This window comes from Diceros bicornis, chromosome 30 (assembly GCF_020826845.1).
Source record: "Diceros bicornis minor isolate mBicDic1 chromosome 30, mDicBic1.mat.cur, whole genome shotgun sequence".
NCBI classification, from domain to species: domain Eukaryota; kingdom Metazoa; phylum Chordata; class Mammalia; order Perissodactyla; family Rhinocerotidae; genus Diceros; species Diceros bicornis.
Window position 1 is genome coordinate 9146121 of NC_080769.1, and position 13726 is coordinate 9159846.

Here is a 13726-nt window from a genome sequence, read left to right on the forward strand (position 1 = left end):
CTCCTCCCCAGTGCCTGCTCCCCACCCTTCCCCACCCCCAGACCCCGCTCGGTCGGCGCCCTAAGACAGCTGGGGGCGGGGCGGGGGGCGGAGCCCGCAACAAAGGCCGGGAGCGAGCGAGGGGGGCGGGGTGGGCGGAATCCCGGCCCCGGCGCGGCGGGGGAGGCGGCGGCGGAGGGTCGCCCGGGCCGGGCGGGCGGGGTCGCGCGCGGTGGCGGTGCCCGCGCCGAGGCGCCGCTAGGGCGGGCGGGGGACGGGGCGCCGGGCCGGGGGCGCGTCATGTGGCCGCTCGCGGTCCCGCCGCCGCCGCTGCTGCTGCTGCTGAGCTCAGGCCTCGCCGGACAGGTAGGGGCCCGGCGGGCAGGTGCGGGTGCAGGGGGCTCCCGGAGGGGCGGGGGGCGCCGAGGCTTCCCGCGGAGACGGGGTGTGGGGCTCCACGCGCCCCCCCAGGGTTGCACGGGGCGGGGGTCGCAGCGGGGGAGGGGCTGGCACGTCCGCCCGGGCTTGGGGGAGAAGATGGGGGGGCTTCAAATCCAGCCGCAAGCTGGGATGGTTTGGGGGACAGTCTGACCCCAGCTTCGGGGTTCTCAACTCTTTGATGACCCGGAGCCCACACCCGCCATCTCGCTGGAGCTGAGTGGGGCTGGGGGGGACTTCAGGGGGCCTTGGGTGTCACTTACCTTCCATTCACCCCCATTATGGCAAGAGGTGCCCGGCTTCTGCAGCCCCCCACTCCTCGCCTGCACCCCCAGTGTGGGGAAGGGGGCGGGACTCACGTGTGAGTGACTGATGGGGACGTGTGTGGGGTGCTGGGTAAACGTGTCTTTGTGTCATGGCTGGGTGTGACTGAGAGTTTGTGTGTGTGTGGCTGTGCGGGTGCATGTCCACCTGGGCGTGAGCTGGGGTGTGATCGGGAGAGGTGTCTATACGTGAGGGAGAGTCTGTGTGTGACCGGGGAGGCTGTGACTGGAGGGTTGGTGTGACAGTGCGAGGCTTGTGAGTTGTGTGTCTGTGTGTGACTGGCGATGTGACAGCCACTGTGTTTATCCTGGCAGTCTTTGGGCAGCCCTAGCTGTGTATAAAAGACTGTGTGTGACAGTGTCCCCATGACTCTGTCCATCTGCCTGTGTGCTGTACAAAATGTGTGACCAGGTGTGTGGCTGTGTAAGAGCTTTGGGGTGACCGTGTGCTGTTGTGTGCTTTTGAGTAAATCACTCTCAAAAGGGGGTGTGAAGGGCGAAGGCTGTGTGTGCAAAGGTGTACACCCATGCATCTGTGTGTGTGTGTTGGTGCCTCAAACAGCCATTCACGTTTTCACAGACGCTGGTCTTTTTCTCCATGGTACCCTATCTCTTGGGCAGGCTTGGGGGGACCTTGCAAAATGTGGGGGTCCACGCTTTCTCCAGCTATTGGGAAACCTCTTTCCCCCTCCATCTTGGGCGTGGGAACACCCTCAAGTTCTCAGATCTGTAGAAGCTCAGAGAGAAGTTGGAATTGAAAAAAATAAAAGAAGAGTGATAATAACAGCTAACATTTATTAAGTGCTTATCATGCGCTGGGCGCTGTTTCAAGCACACAGAATGAGCTAAGGCATTTAATCCTCCCAGTGCCCTGCTAGTGGGTGCCATCACTATTCTCAGTTTACAGATGGAGAAACTGAGGCACAGAAATGTTACGTCACTTGCTCAAGCTCAGACAGCTCGGCAGGGGCAGAGCTAGGATTGAACGGGGCAGCCTGGTTCCTGAGCCCACGTGTTTAGCCTCTGGTTAGGTAATCCACTCCATGGGTGTGGACAGTGCCTGTGTAGACGCTAGGAGGGGTTTTTCGATTGAAGCTCACTGGAAAAACAGTCGTAGCATCTTCTCTTTCCTGGTCAAGAGAAGAAAGTAACAGACTCTTGTACCCACCCGAGGAGGGCATTGTGGGGGACCGAGGTCAGCTCTAATAGAAGTGTTTCTAGGCCACAAGGAGACGTTGCGGGGTCCCTTTCTCCATTCCTCCGCTTCCCCACCCCAGAACCCACTTACTGTCTGGGATGGGAAGTGTGCTCAGCCCCAGCATCAGGCTGCACACAGTAGGTGCTCAATGGACATGTGAACCAGAGAGACGTCAAGAGAGACAGCTGAGAGAGAGAGAGAGACAAGAGACCAAAAGAGGCATACACTTGAGAGAATGCTGGAAAAAATGAACCAGGAGTGAAGTTGAATTTGGTTTCCGAGAAGGATCCTTGGAACCCCCACCTGGGGATTCTCCCCTACCCTGCTGGCCCCTAGGGAATTCTAGATTACCTGTCCTGTCGCCAAGATTGGCTAAGGGTGCGGGAGGGTGATGTGAGAAGTGCTATTGAGAGGCCAGTCCTACAGACCCCAGGGCGAGGAGGGAGTTGCCTGGGGGCGTGGCTAACATGAGGCCTCATGGGGGCGGGGCTCAACTGGGGTCAGTGGAGGCGGGGCTAAACAGCAGACGGGGCGGGGCTAAGCTGGAGTAATCATTTGGGGCGGGGCTGGTGGGGTCTTGCCTCGGGCTGCAGCGCCTCCAGATGGCCACCACGGGCACTACAGCGTCGTAAACTCGTCTCAGCCCGCAGGGTCTGGAGAATGGGTGCTCTGCCCGCTCTCCATCCCCTCCATTGCTTCCCAGAGTCCCCTCCTCGGTCCCTGATGAGCCCCGGGCTCCACCAGGGGTGCTTTCTCGAAATCATTCATTCATCCGTTCAATCAACAGATAAGATTAAGCACTGGGGATACAGCCAGGAAGCAAGTCATCAGATCCCTGCCCTCCTGAGGCTGGCCTTCTGGCAGGGGAGACAGACAAGGACCGAATAAATATATACTACAATGTCAGAAACTAAATAAACGTATAACATAATGCAAGTGGCATGAAGAATAATAAATAGGATAAAGGGGATTAAAGAGTGATGGTGGTGGGGTGGGGGCTATTTTAGCAGGGGTGGTCGGGGATGGGGTCTCTAAGGAGGTGGTATTTGAGGCGACACTTGAAGGAAGTGAGAGAGGGAGCCTTCTGGGTATCCAAGGGAAGAGCATTCAAAACGGAGGCGAGGGGACAGCAAGTGCAAAGGCCCTGAGGTAGGAACGAGCTTGGTGTGTTTGAGGAGCAGCAAAGAGGCTGGTGTGGCTGGAGAGGAGTAAGCAAAGGGGAGGTTGTGGGGAGATGAGACCAGGGAAGCCAGGAGGGGCCAGACTACGTGGGAACTTGTGGGCTGTGGACAGGAGTTTGGATTGGACCCTGAGAACAGAGGAGTAGCACCTGTCAGAGGAGTCATCCATCCATCCAGGGTCTGTCCCAGATGTTCTGGGTCTGTCCCTGAGTCCCCTGGAGCTGCCAGAGAGCTTGCCAGGTCCAAGCCCCACCATCTTCCCTGTGGGAAAGATGCCCCCTTCCTGACCACTGGGAAGTCCTCCCTAAGATCCAGCTATGTCTTTGGCACTATCTGAGTTTGGAGTCACCTCTTTCTTGGGGTCCCCTCAGAATGGGAGGGGAGAGACAGTTCAGTTTGCATTGCATGCCTCAGGGCCTTTGCACTTGCCATTCCCTCTCCTTGGGACACTGATTTCCCAGGTAGCTACTTGATTCCCTCTCCTTCTGCTTAAATGTCACCTCCTCTAAGAAGCCCACCCTGACCGTGTAAAATAACCCCCCCACTGCCACTCTCTGGGCTCTTACTGTTATTTTTCTTCATAAGTTTTGTCATTACCTTTCCACGATTTGTTAATTCATTAGTAGGTTTTCAACAAATACTGGTTGAATGAATGAATGAATGGATGGATGGATCCCACTCCTCCTCCCACAGTCTCTTTCTTTCTCAAACCATGGGACTCTTGTGCCAAGGGAGGGTCGAGGGAACAACTCTCCCCTTGGACCGTCCCATACTCACTTCAAGTCAACCACCACTCCTGGATCTGCGGCATCAGCAAAACCCTTCTTGTTCACCTGTGCTTAAAATTCCACCATTATGGGGCACCGATATTTGGGGTTAAGACGCTGTTCTCCCGGGCTCCTTTAGAAAATGTAAATATCTCAGATGGAGGGAAATAAAAGGCAATCTTGAGGACTCCCAGATAACAGTGAATTGGACGGTTTCTTCCTAGGTCGAGCGGGGTTGGGCTGGGCCCAAGATGAAGGAGCGGGAGCGACACCTAGTGGTGGCATGAGGTTTGCGCAGAGACTGTGTGTGTCCCTGCGGCTATGGTGAAGGTGCGCGTCCCCCCATGTCCCTGTGTGTGTCAGGGCCCCGCCCGGGGAGAGGCAAGTGAGGCACTCGCCTGGGGTGCAAAATTGAAGGGGACGCCAAAAAAACTCAGTCACCAAGATAAATATTATTTTAATGCAATATTTTAAGAAAATCAAAATTAGTGCAAAAAATGTATGTTGAATAAAATATCAAAATTTTAAATAAAGACAGATCCAACTCTGCACTTTCATGACTCACATGACGCATATCACATCCTTCTAACCCTGGCCCTGTAGGAGTGTCCATGGGTGTGTGTGTATGTTTAGGGCCCAGGTACTTGTCGTTTGTACCACTTGTACCAAGCTGGGCACAGGGACATGTGTGTGCCATAATCACATCTGTGTGTGTGGACAACGACTCTCTGTCCATATGGGTCAACCACGTGGGCGTGTGTATTCATGCATTCACGTATTCATGCATTCAGGTACAATCACGCGCATTAAACAACATTTTGGTCAATGACAGACTAAATTTTGATGGTGGTCCCATAAGATTAGTCCCGCAGAGCCTAGGCGTGTAGGAGGCTGTACCATCTAGGTTTGTGTAAGCACACTCTGTGATCGCGCAACGACGAAATCGCCTAACGACGCCTTTCTCAGAACGTGGCCCCGTCGTTAAGCAACGCATGACTGTATTCATTTAGAAAGCACGCATTGTGAGCCTTCGGTGTTTTGAGCCTTATACCAGACACCAAGGGCTGGGTGTCAGTTTGAGCTCCCAACGGGTGGGATGGAAGATTGAACTTCTCTGTGGTTGAGTCTGGCTGTGCTGGGGAAAAGGAGTTGGGACAGGAACAGGGGACTTTGTTCCCATTTTTCTGGAATTCTTGTCTGAGGACATCGACGTGTCTTCACGCCCAAAGTGGAAGCCCTGCCTGTCCCACAACTTCATCCCTCCAGAGTTCAGCTACAAACCAAGGAGAAACCAGAAAGAACAGAGAGGAGAGAATAGATTCCGTGAAGTCTGTATGCAGAGGCTTATTTGTGTTGCTTCTGGAAGCCTCCGTAGGCTCTCGATGCCTGTTTCCTCTTACATCACACACAGTTCCAACGATCCTGGGCAGCCAGCATCAAAGCCCTGCCTAGCAGATGAGAAGACAGGGAGTCACAGCGTGAGAAGAAAGGAACCAAAAGCAAAGTCAGCTGAAGCCGTGGAATGAAGTGGCAAACAGCTCCTCACCTTTTAGGTCCTGAGGGACTCTTGGTTATTCCCAAGAAACGTACATGGCCTGCTGTGGAGCGGTTCTCATAGCCAAGTCAGGGGGACAGACGCAGCAGGCACACAGTACAATGTGCGGGATGTCAAGAGTCAGGCGGGCTTCCTGGAGGAGGTGGCATTTGAGTTGGGCCTGGAAGGATGAGTGAATGAAGATTGGAGGGTGGACATTCCATGCAGAGGAAGGTTGTTGGCCAAGCTAGCAAGACCTGACAGCACACGGTGGGTTCTGAAAACGAGAATCGGGTGGAATGGGGCTGGTGTGCACGGGGAGGTGAGAAAGGAAGTGAGCTTGGACAGGTAGGTTGTGATCTGACTGTAAGGCCTTGAAAGCTGGGTTAAGGATTTTACAATTTATTGAGCTGGCAATAGGAGGCCACAGAAGGGGTGGTGTGCGTGCGTGTTTGTGTTTAAATAGAAGGGTTTTCAAACATTTGTAATTGTGGCAAAATACACATAACAAAATTTACCATCTTAACCATTTTTAAGTGTCCAGTTCAGTGGCATTAAGCACATTCACATTGTTGTGCAACCGTCACCACCATCCACCACCAGAACTCTTTTCATCTTACAAAACTGAAACTCTGTCCCCATTAAACACTAACTCCCCATCCCCCTCCCCCAGCCCCTGGCCCCCACTATTCTGCTTTCTGTCCCTGTGAATGTGACTCCTCTAGGGACCTCCTGTAAGTGGAATCATATGGTGTCTGTCCTTTTGTGATTGACTTATTTCACTTAGCATAATGTCCTCAAGGTTCAACCATGTTGTAGCCTGTGTCAGAATTTCCTTCCTTTCTAGGGCTGAATAATAGTCCATTGTCTGGATGGCCAGGTCTTGTTGGTCCATTCATCCATCAATAGACACTTAGGTTGCTTCCACCTCTTGGCAATTGTGAATAATGCTGCTGTGAACATGGGTGTGCAAATATCTCTTCAATACCCTGCTTTCAACTCTTTTGAATATATACCCAGAAGTGGAACTGCTGGACCATATGGTAATAATGTGTTTAATTTTTTGAGGACCCGCCATACTGTTTTCCTCAGCGGCTGCACCATTTTACGTTCCTGCCAGCAGTGCACAAGGGTTCCAATTTCTCCACATCCTCGCTAACACTTGTTATTACCTGACTTTTTGATTCTGGACCATCCTAATGGGTGTGAGGTAATCTCTCACTGTGGCTTTGATTTGCATTTCATTAGGAGTTAGTGATGTTGAGCATCTTTTCATGTATTTCTTGGCCATTTGTATATCTTCTTTGGAGAAATGTCTAGTCAAGTCCTTTGTCCACTTTTTAATTGTTTTTTTTGTTGTTGTTGTTATTTAAATGGAAGGTTTTCAAGGCAGGAATGAGACATGGTTGGATGTGTGTGAGGCTATAACATGGAAGACAGCCTGGAGTGAGGAACGGAGGGTAAAGGTGTGAAGACAGAATTATTTCAGGAGCTGACAAATCCTGAGGCAAATTGGTGGCAGCCAGAGGCATAGCTAGACTAACATTTTGGGGGGCACGGGGAGTGTACCTCTCATTGTCTGCTGTCCAAGGTCCTCAACCAGACCTACTGTCTCCTTCCCAACCTCCTCCTGGAATTCTGAACCAGGTGGGAAAGCAGAGATGATGGGAGAGAGATGGCACTGAGAGATTTTGAGGGAGACATGTTTTAACACCATTTCCAAAAACTTGCTGTAACCCAGCAAAAAACTAAAAGCAGACACAGGCTAAAAGGCTAACACCATCTGTGCTCTGAGGGATGCAAAGCTGTGTATGTGTGGACACGGATTCATGCCTTTCTCACGTGTGAATGAAATACCATGGGGGCCCAGGCGGCCCAGTTGACAGAGGCCACTTGGCTTATTGCAAAAGAATCTTCGTTTTGCTTGGTTTGTGTTTCCTGTTGGAAAGTTTTGTCATTTTTACCAGCTGCACCTTAAACAGAGATGGAACTTAATGTTTTATCGTTGATACCTTAATTCGTATTTTTAAGTAAACTTTCTTCTCGGTGTAAAACCTATCTACAAAGAAGTAAACAAGTCATAAAAGTGCAGCTTGATAAATTGTCTTGAAGTGACATAGTGTTACCAGCACCAGATCAAGAAACAGAACTTCGCAAAAATCCAGAAGCCCCCTTATATTCCTTCCAGATGCCACCCACCCCCACGAATAACCACTAAGTTGTCTCTCACCATGCACTGGCCTGCGTTTAAACTTAATGAAGTCATTAAGTATGTAGTTTTTGGTGCCTTACTTCTTTTGCTCAACATAATGTTTGTAAGATTCCTTCTTATTATTGTTTTGTGATAGGTTGCTTGTTTTCATTGCTTTTTGGTGTTCCATTGTGTGAATATACCATGATATACCCATTCTACTGTTTCTGGGCACTTGGCTTGGTCATGGTTGTGGCTGACACAAACAGTGCTGATATAAGCACCCTGACACATGTCTTTAGTGAATGCTTGTTCGCATTTCTGTTGGGTATATACGTACAGTTAGATTCTCTTTATTCGCGGTAGTTATGTTTTATAGAGACCCTGTGAACACTGAATTAGCGAATACTGAGTCACTGCATTGAACCATTGTAACGTTAGATTCTTGCAAGCCTCTGGTAAGAATGTCAACCAAACAATATGAAACCTTGTTTTATGTGTGTTTCTCTTTAAAGACACCTTATTTAATATATATTGTTGATTTATTAGCATTGAAGTCACAGCCAAAGTCACTATAACTCATGCCTGAATGAATCTTATCAATGAGATGTATTTCCTCTGGAAGACACATCACGGCCTTCCTGCGCTTAGAAACACTACACAGCACTTCAACACTGTGCATGGGGGCCACTTAAAGTAGTGTAATCACCAATAAAAGGCACCAAAATGTGAAAAATTTGGCATTAAATAGACTATAAAAAAGACACTTCATAGTTACGAGAGTGGAAACAAGGCGGCACAGCATGGCCGTGTTGGACCTCACTGGGAACCTGCACGTGGTGGCTCAATTTCTGTCCACTCTCTGCAAGTCCGCCAATGACCACAAAAGCCCCCGAGTATTGATTTGGGGGTTACAAATAAATTGTACCGAGGAGGCAAGTTTGCCAATATGGCTTCTGCGAATGATGAGACTCAACTGTGTATACTTAGGAGTAGAATTGCTGGGTCGCACGGGAGGTAATATGAAAAGCTCATATATTGAGCTTTACTGCTGAACAGCTTTCCAAAGTTCCAAAGATTGTTCAATTTACCGATTTACTCTCCCACCGGTAGTGTCTGAGTGTCCTGGTTGCTCCACATCGTCACCAGCACTGGGTGTTGTCTTTCCGTTTCATTTTAGACATTCCGATGGGTGTGTAGTGGTATCACCTTATGGATTTAACTTACATTTCCTGATGACTAATAACGTTAAATACCTTTTCACATGTTTATTGACCACTTGGGTATTCCCTTTTGTGAAATGCCTGCTCCAGTCTTTTGCCCATTTCTCTGTTAGGCTGTGTATCTTTTTCATATTGATTCATAGAAATATGTGTGTGTATATCCAGATTTTACATCTATATTTATCTATACATATTTGATAGAAATATAAAATCAGGATGGGATATGAGGTGTTTTTTGTTTTTGTTTTCTTGCTGAGGGAGATTAGCCCTGAAGTAACATCTGTGACAATCTTCCTCTATTTTGTGTGTGGGTCGCTGCCACAGCATGGCTGACGAGTGCTGTAGGTCTGTGCCTGGGATCTGAACTCGTAAACCTGGGCTGCCAAAGCAGAATGCATTGAACTTAACCATTACGCCATGGGGCTGGCCCCAGGATATGAGTTTTTTGTTGGGTATAAGGATTGCAAATGTCTTCTCCTACTCTGTGTCTTTTCATTCACTTAATGGTGTCTTTTGATCGATAGAATTTCTTAATTTTAATGTAGTCCAAATAATTTTTTCCTTCCAGATTAGTGCTTGTTAGTGTCCTGTTTTAGGAATCTTTGCCTACCCCAGAGTAATGAAGATATTCTTCTCTATTTTCTTCTAAAAGCTTTATTACCTTTCACCTTGAGATGTACAATCCAACTGGAATTGATTTTTATATATGATGTGAGGTAGGGATCAGCATTAATTCTTTCCCCTATGAACAGGTCCTGTTGACCCAGCACCATGCAGACTCTGGAGTCCAACTGTCTGGGATAGAATCCCAGGGGCCTTTGGGAAGGTTTCTTAGCATTTCTGTGCCTCTGTTTCCTCATTTTTTAAATGGGAATTGTAATCCTATCTACTTCATAGCGCTATTCCGAGGATTAAATGAATTATTACATGTACATCACAGCCAATGGTGCCTAGCGCATGATACATACTCAATAAACCTTAGCAATTATTGTTATTGTTTCTGATAGTTACGAGTTTTTTTCCTTCTGGGAATTTTCAGGGAAAAACATTTCTTTTAGTGGCTCCTTGTCTTAGTGCATTCAGGCTGCTATAACAGAATACCATAGATTGGGTGGCTTATAAACAACGGAAATTTATTGCTCTCAGTTCTGGAGGCTGGGAAGTCCAAGATCAAGGTGCCAGCAGATTCAGTGTCAGCTTCCTGGTTCATAGATGGCGTCTTCTCGCTGTGTCCTCACATGGTGGAGGAGGCAAGGGAGCTATCTGGGGTCTCTTATAAGGGCACTAATCCCATTCATGAGGGCTCCACCCTCATGACCTAATCACCTCCCAAAGGCCCTGCCTCCTCACACCATCACCTTGGGGGCTAGGGCTTTGACATACAAATTTTGGAGGGACACAAACCTTCAATCTATGGCACTCCTCAGCAGGATGCTTAGAATGATGATGGTGATGGGGAGGAGGGGACACTTTCTGGATATATTTCTGCATCAAGATCAGCCAGCATTGGTGCCGGTTTGGATGGAGGTGTAGGGAAGGAACAGGAGGGGCAAAGAGGCACAATCTGTAGTTTTCAACTGTGGGTACATCTGGGCCAGGACCAGGCTGAGGGAAGAAAGGAAGCTAAGGTGCAAAATTTAAGGAAGAACTCATTCTCATGTCAGTGCAAGCACAGGGCATCCCGGGGGAAGGGCTTGCACAGAAAGTTTAAGAATGCTCCCCCCTTTTAACAGTTTTACTGAGGTATAATTTACATACCATCATATCCGTTGTTTAAATGTGCAATTCAATGGCTTTTAGTAAATTTACAGAGTTGTGCAAACATCACCCCAATCAATTTTAGAACATTTCCATCACCCCCAAAAGGTCCCTTGTGCCCATTTGCAATCCATCCCCGCTCCCACCCCCCGTTCCAGGCAATCACTAATCTACTTTCTGTCTATAGATTTGCCTTTTCTGGACATTTCGTGTAAATGGAATCATACAAAACGTGGCCTTTTGTGTCTGGCTTCTTTCACTTAGTGATGTATTTTTGAGGTTCGTGCATGTTGTAGCATATGTCAGTAGATCATTCCTTTTTATCGTTGAATGACATTCTGTTGTATGGATGTACCACAGTTTTTTTATCCATTCACCAGTTGATGGGCATTTGGATGGTTTCGTTCATTGTGAAAAACGCTGCTGTGAATGTTCACGTACAAGTCTTTCCGTGGACATAAGCTTTTATTTCTCTTGGGTAGATGGAATTGTTGGGTCTTACGGTAAGTTTCTGTCTAACTTTTTAAGAAACTGTTCAATTGTTTCTCCAAGTGGTTGCAACGTTCTATAGTCCCACTAGCCGTGGATTCTGGTTTCTCCACATCATCGCCAGTACTTGGTACTGCCGTATTTCTGACTGAGGTTGTGCTGGTGGATATCATACGCTATTAGTCTTGTGAAATACACAGGTGGAGATGCCCAAGAAGCAGAAGGGCATAGGGGAATGAGCTCCAGGTGGAATCTGGGCTGTAGAAATACCTTTGGACATCTCAGCTGTAGATTCATTTAGTCAGTCAATCGACAAAAACTTCTTGAGCACCTACTGTGTGCCAAGCACTCTTCTAAGCCCTGGGGATGCAGCTGCGAAAAATGGACGGGACAGATCATCAATAAACAAAAGTACAACATAATGTCACACAGTGATAAATGCTGTTCAAAAAAATAGAGCAGGGGCTGGCCCGGTGGCATGATGGTTAAGTTCGCGTGCTCCGCTTCAGCAGCCCGGTGTTTGCGGGTTTGGATCCCGGGCGCAGACCTACACACTGCTCATCAATCCATGCTGTGGTGGCGTCCCACGTACAAAATAGAGGAAGACTGACACAGATGTTAGCTCAGGGACAATCTTCCTCAAGCAAAAAGAGGAAGTTTGGCAACAAATGTTAGCTCAGGGCCAATCTTCCTCACCAAAAAAAAAAAAAAAAACCAGAGCAGAGTAAGGGTCAGAGAGTGGTGGGGGCTGCCATTGTAGATGAGGTGGGCAGGGAAGGTCTTTCAGATCTGACAGGAAACAAACCACCCCAGGTGTTTCAAATAGAGAGAATTTAATACAGGGAATTGAGGAAGGGGCTCTTGTGTGGGAGCAGGGACGATGGAGGTGGTGTAGCCATGCAGAACACACCCCCACTCCAAGCAGAAAGAGAGAGGAGAAATACCCTGGTCTCTCCCCTCCTCTTCATCCTCCAATCTCCCTCCAGTGCCTCCCATTGGATGAGCCTAATAGGAAGCCAGTGTGCAAGGGAACCTGGGAAGTCTAGTTTCCTGGAGAAGGGCAGGGCATGGCTCTGACCTGCACCAGGCTAGAGCAGAGATGTAAATGAAGTAAAGGAACAAACCATACGTATATCTGTAGTGATAGTGTTCTGGGTAGAGGGGACAGCAAGTGCAAAGGCCCTGAGGCGGGAGTGTGCCAGGTGGAACGAAAACCCTGGGAGTGGGTATGATGGTCCAGGCACAGTGTACAGAATGAGAGGGGCTGGGACTTAGGACAAAGACTTGGGAGATACAGTCATTTAGGAAGAAGGCAGGAGTGACAGTGATGGTGCAGCCAGAGAGGTGGGGCCAGAACTAGGAAATGATAAAGTGTCTGAAATCAAGAGATAAGGGACTTTCAAGAAGAAGGGAATGATCCACAAAGACTAACCTTAGAGAGTGACTGTATGAGGGCTCGTGGGCGGCTGTGGGACTGGCAGATTGGAAGGTCACTGGCCCCTTTGGTGAGGGGAGTTTTGGAAGTAGGGAGGAGGCAGACGGTGACGAAGGAGAGGCAGCAAGTGCAGATAGGAGTCTAGACCACATCTCAGAGAAGCTTGGCCGTAAGGAGCTGGGGCCGTTTCTTACAGCATCAGCGGTGAGAGAGTATTATTGGGTTCCAAATTCTCTAAGCCGGGAGGCCTTGGAGCCCAGTGGTTTTGGGGTCTGAAATCAGACAGACCTAGGTTCAAATTCTGGGCCCCCATTTACCCACTGGGTCACCTTGAGCTGGTCCCCTCTCCTCTCTGAGCCCAGTTTCTCCTCTTGTAAATAGGGAAGTCGCCTACTTCTTATGGGAGGTTGCAGCAGGTACTCAGCAAGCTCATTTGTAAAGTGTTCAACACTCATAAATGCAAGCTGTAGTACAAGTAGACAGGGACGCCTCTCATTTTTTTAAGCTCATTATGAGTTGCAAATAATAAGAATGGCAGCTACTATTTATGAAACACCATGTCCCAGACACCCTGCAAAGTACTTTACAAGCACCATCTCCCCCCACCCTCTGCCAGCTCACTGCTCCAATCATACTGGCCTCCTTCCGCTTCCTTAAACACTTATGCTCCTGCCCCAGGACCTTTGCACTTGCTGCCCTGTTGCCTGAAACTCTTCCCTCAGATATCCAAATGGCTCCTTCCTTCACCTTCTGGTCTCTGCTCAAATGTCACTTCCCCAACAACCACCCTGTTTAAAGTTTACTCCACCCCTTAGTCTGTAGTCCCCTTCCTCCTGGTAATATATTTTCACTTTTTTTTTTTTTTCCTGTTGTCTGTCTCGCCCCACTGCAAGTCCACAAAGCCTGGCATTTTTGTCTGTTGTTCAGTGCCTGGGACACAGTAGATGCTCAATAAATCTTTCCCTTGATTCTTAGGACACCCAAGCCCTTTACACGTATTAGGTCCACTTTGCAGATGGGGAAACTGAGGCAGAGAGCAGTCATGGCGGGAACGCCCACACACGGGCAGAACCTGCCTCTGGGTGGTGTTAAGCTCAGAAAAAGGACGGTTCAAGACCCCCGCCCCCCTGCTCGGCGCTTCTCCCGAGGCCAGCCCTCCGGCGGGCGGCCACGGCCGGGGAAGGCCTGAGTCATCGCCGCCTGCAGACGG

The 13726-nt window shown here is 49.0% G+C and overlaps 1 protein-coding gene across 1 annotated transcript in view; it reads left to right on the top strand.

The window, feature by feature from the left end:
- The first annotated feature begins 254 nt into the window (after positions 1-254).
- OLFM2 (olfactomedin 2) overlaps positions 255-13726 on the top strand; it is a 59227-nt gene continuing 45755 nt past the window's right edge. Inside the window, exon 1 of the mRNA XM_058525759.1 lies at positions 255-345. Within this exon, the coding sequence (XP_058381742.1) occupies positions 280-345 (66 nt within the window). The 5' untranslated portion in view covers positions 255-279. The remainder of the gene's footprint in view (positions 346-13726) is intronic.